At 28.2% G+C, this 4,266-nt stretch overlaps 1 protein-coding gene across 1 annotated transcript; it reads left to right on the top strand.

Annotated features, from left to right (window-relative positions):
- Window positions 1–1,244: 1,244 nt before the first annotated feature.
- On the top strand, window positions 1,245–3,049 carry LOC129919629 (uncharacterized). The gene is made up of 5 exons (XM_056000576.1): window positions 1,245–1,423; window positions 1,561–1,832; window positions 1,889–2,054; window positions 2,140–2,659; window positions 2,729–3,049. The coding sequence occupies exons 1-5, from the start codon at window positions 1,319–1,321 to the stop codon at window positions 2,908–2,910; spliced, it is 1,245 nt and encodes a 414-aa protein (XP_055856551.1). The 5' UTR covers window positions 1,245–1,318; the 3' UTR covers window positions 2,911–3,049.
- Window positions 3,050–4,266: the final 1,217 nt, after the last annotated feature.

Raw genomic sequence — 4,266 nt, 5'->3', positions numbered from 1 at the left:
AAAAGAAAAAAAAAAAAAAAAGAAGCACCAAAGTTGTATCGGTAAACATTTTTGAAAAATGTAATAGAAAATGTTCTGAGATACTTATAAATTCATATGCACAAAATTTACAAGGTAGAAATAATAATTTCAGCTTGTTTTTTTTTTTGGTCTGTATTTTTACAGAAAATATCATCTATAAAATGGATACAAAAATTGGACAGTTTATTTTCTGTTTATTTTTGTTTCAAGGTTTTCCCAAAGAATTAAAATTTATTAGAAAGTTTTTCACTGGCAAAAAACTATTTCCAAAAATGCAATCTAAATTAAGGCGTTTCCAAGAAACTGATATCAAAGAAAAGTGGATGTGGAAAAGCACGATTAAAAAATTGACGGATGAAAGTGGAATGGTGAAAAATAATTTTACGACTTATTCTCATAGCTAAGCTTAACAAAAAAAAAAAAAAATATTGGAAAATTTGGTTTTTATCTAAAATATTGAAGGTTAGCGAAAAATTTTGAAGAAAAATGATACAAAAGTAAGATTTTTGACTTGTTTTTACATAAAAAAATACTTAAAAAATTCATTTAAGGCTCGAATTCGAATTCGGTTTATATGTAATTTCAAAATTTAAGTATGTATTTATCAATTTCTATTATCTCAAGTCTAATTAAATTAATCGAGCTTACGAATTTCATAACAAACAAAAAAATATCTGAAAAATGTGTTTTCAATGCATTTCACGAATTTTTACGATAAAAATATACTTCTAAGTTCAAGTTTTTTGATAATAGAAGAAGCGTGAAACTATCTCTACCTATTAACAAAAAGAAAAAAAAAAAAAAACAATGATAATATTGATAATAATAAGTTGAAAACACCTAAAAATTAAATACATTTCTATATTCAAAGTTCATTTTCATCAATTGCTACTGTTTTAGGTAGATGTCTAAACAATAATTGTTTGGTGCTCAAGTGGATTCTATTATTTCTAATGGTACTTCAAGAAAAAAAAGTTAATGTTGATAATCTACTCAAAAAGCTTGATAAAAACTTACTCAAACTGTTATTAAACAAACTGTTAAGAAATCCATATCTCCTACACACAAAAAAACACTTGTTATCTGAGTAGTTTGTGTTAGATTGTTCACTCGTTTCAAAAAAGCTTATTTCATTTGAAGATCATTATTGCAATCATAGAAATTGCTTTACTTCAATCTCACTATAAAAAACAACAACATTTAACTTTTTCTATTTTACATTTGAAATATTCAATTAGTTGGTTAGTTATTGTTAAATAGAACACATATCATACAGAGTTTATCGTATACAAAAAAAATGTCAGAAAAATATAGTAAATATGAACTCATCAATCCCGGTTGGTTGACAGAGGAATTTATTCAGAAAATACTAAGGAATTCTGAAAAAGATGAAACTATTAAGGTAGTCAAATCATAGTTTTAAAATTTAACTAAAAAATGTAGTGATGCAAAAGAAAATTTAAAGAGAATTTGTAATCTCCTATTTTTTTTTTTAATTTGATGTTTGTTAATGAACTGAGTGAATTTTTTAATCCCAAGGTCTTGTCATTAGACATCGCACCGGCAACTTTGAATAACGATCACTATGGCAGTGTTATGTATCGGACGAAAATTGAATACAAAAATTCTAAAAATGAAAACATTACATTATCGTTGATAGTTAAAACAATGCCGGAGCATGATAGCATTAAAAAGGATATGCTCGAAGGTACGTTCATTTTCAAAACTGAAATTCGAATGTATTCCGAAACTATTCCAAAAATGGAGGCAATTTTACGAAAATATGGAGATGATACTGTCTTAGGAGCAAAGTAATTTTTTTTTTAATTTTTTGAGAAAACTTTTTGTAATAAATTTGTTTCTTTAGAGTTTACTATGCTTCTATGGAACCACATAATGTTCTTATTTTTGAAGATTTGGTCGTTAAAGGATATTCAACTTTACAAAATCGTACACCAAATGAGGAAGAAGTTAAAAGAGCTTTAATGAAGATCGCCAAATGGCATGCTGTTAGCCACATCTTAGCAAAAGAGGTAAAAAAATATTATTTGATTTGAAGTTCCCACGGCAAATTACCCCAATTCCTACTTAAAATATTCAATTTTTTTGTTCAAACAGGAACCAGAAATGATAACCAACTACAACGATGGCATCTTTACCATTGATATGGAAAAAATAGAAATGTTTACAACTGCTATCCCGAATTTCATCAATCACACTCTAAGTTCGGATGAAGAACTTAAAAAATATATACCATTATTTGAGAATTTAAAAGAAACCTTACTCCCAAGATGTGCCGATATATGGAATTATTATAAACGTGGCCAAAAAGCTATTTATGTTTTAAATCATGGAGATTTTCATTTTAAAAATATGATGTTCAAACATAAAGAATCTGGAGAATTGGATGATTTGATGTTGGTTGATTTTCAAACATGTTATTATGGACCATCAGCTACAGATATTATGTATTCAACTTATATGCTTATGGATGGAGATACAAGATGGAATCGACGAGATGAAATGATTTATTACTATTTCCAAATATTTATTGATTGTTTGAAGAAATTTGACTACAAAGGTGAAATACCAAAGATGGTCGATTTGCAAATTGATTTGATTAAATGTCGAGCATTAGGTAAGGATTTTGTGTGTTTAAGATTCTATATGAAAGTGAAAAATGGTTTTTTTTTTTTTTTTTGTCTAGAAACATGTATGCTTGTTACATTTTTACCATTTGTGGCTTGCTTTAATGACAATTCTATTGCAATGGATGATATTGTTGAATCACCAGATTATCGGTCAAAAGTTTTCGCAAATCCTGTTGTAGTTGAGGAAGTTAAGAGGACTTTGCCGAGGTATTTGCACAGAGGTAATTTGGAGTTGTAGGATATTATTGGGATGTATTTATTATATATATATTTTATATAAATTTGTTTATTTTTTGTAAATTTTTTCACAAATTTTTTTTGATACAATAAAGTTATATATTTTAATTTTTTTCAAGACAGTACCTATAAAAAATAAACATCGTTTTTTTAATTTTTAATAATTTTTATCCAATATGAGATGAGGATGCTAGAAAACGAAATGAGTCTTTTTCAATTTAATTTTTAATTCTGAAATACCACAAGGCAGCCATTAAGGCCCTTAACTTTTTGTTATTTAAAATCTCTGATGATAAAGAATGTGATGCCGTTGTTGACGCATACAGACTACCAAACGCATAAAAGAAGTCTTTCGTATGAAACCCTAAGAGTGTCAAGCGAGTTGTTTATTAAAGAACAACTATTTCTTATTGAACCACATTTCCTTAATAATAAAATGAGGAGTTTTCGAATAGACAATTATTCTACATTTTTTGCCTACATTTCAAAAACTGCAATTTTATGGAGTGACAAACTACGCATTCAAAATTTGAAAAAAAAAAAATTCCTCCTACAAAGATTTGTCCAAATCTTATTATCTATTCACGACTCTTGTTCATTATCTAAATCAATTTTAACTTACATTTAAATTAAACGAAAGGCAATTTCAATAGTTCGTGATTGAAATGTTAAAAAAGTATCATTCCTTCTTTTCTATTTACAACCTCCCTACAAGAAAAAAAAAAAAAAAACTAAACATCAATACAAACACACACAATATTCCTTAAAATCCAAGACGAAATTAGATCGATTCTGTTTAATAGAAATCACCACATCGACTCTATGATTGGCATTTGTGACTTTTCAATTTTATTGAGTGAATAACGCGCCTTTACGTTTTACATAACCATCCTCGTCTAACGTCTCCTATCGTTTCGTTTCGTCTGCAATATCCTTCGAATGACATGTTAACCATAAATAGCTTTAAATCTATTATTCGTATCTTTTGCCAAAGCCAATAAGCATCATCACAGGACTCGCTTTCTCTCTCTCTCTCTCTCTCTGTACGAATGAAAACTCGAGAGTGTGTTTGTGTATATGTAAATTTTAAACTGGCAACATTAATCTTCTCTCCATTCTAATGAGAAATCGATTGTCACAATGTAACCAGAATTCAATTGCATATGCCAACCACATCCACCAGGAATGTCAATCAAATGGTAACCTGATTTGAATTTACAATTCACAAGGATTGATGAGTTGAATAAAATCTACTATAGAAGGACACACACACAAAGATATACAGACTTGCATTATAGAAAATAGAGAATGAGCTTTTTGGCTTGAGAGCGCGCGTCACTAGAAAGATTTCAAGACA

The sequence above is a fragment of the Episyrphus balteatus genome, chromosome 4 (assembly GCF_945859705.1).
Source record: "Episyrphus balteatus chromosome 4, idEpiBalt1.1, whole genome shotgun sequence".
Lineage (NCBI taxonomy): Eukaryota > Metazoa > Arthropoda > Insecta > Diptera > Syrphidae > Episyrphus > Episyrphus balteatus.
This window is presented reverse-complemented; position numbering and strand designations above follow the sequence as displayed.

Coding starts and splice junctions, on each gene's coding strand:
- LOC129919629 (XM_056000576.1), top strand. CDS start 1,319: ATGTCAGAAAAATATAGTAAATATGAACTCATCAATCCCGGTTGGTTG. Junction 1,833..1,888: donor GATACTGTCTTAGGAGCAAA/GTAATTTTTTTT, acceptor TTGTTTCTTTAG/AGTTTACTATGCTTCTATGG. Junction 2,055..2,139: donor GCCACATCTTAGCAAAAGAG/GTAAAAAAATAT, acceptor TTGTTCAAACAG/GAACCAGAAATGATAACCAA.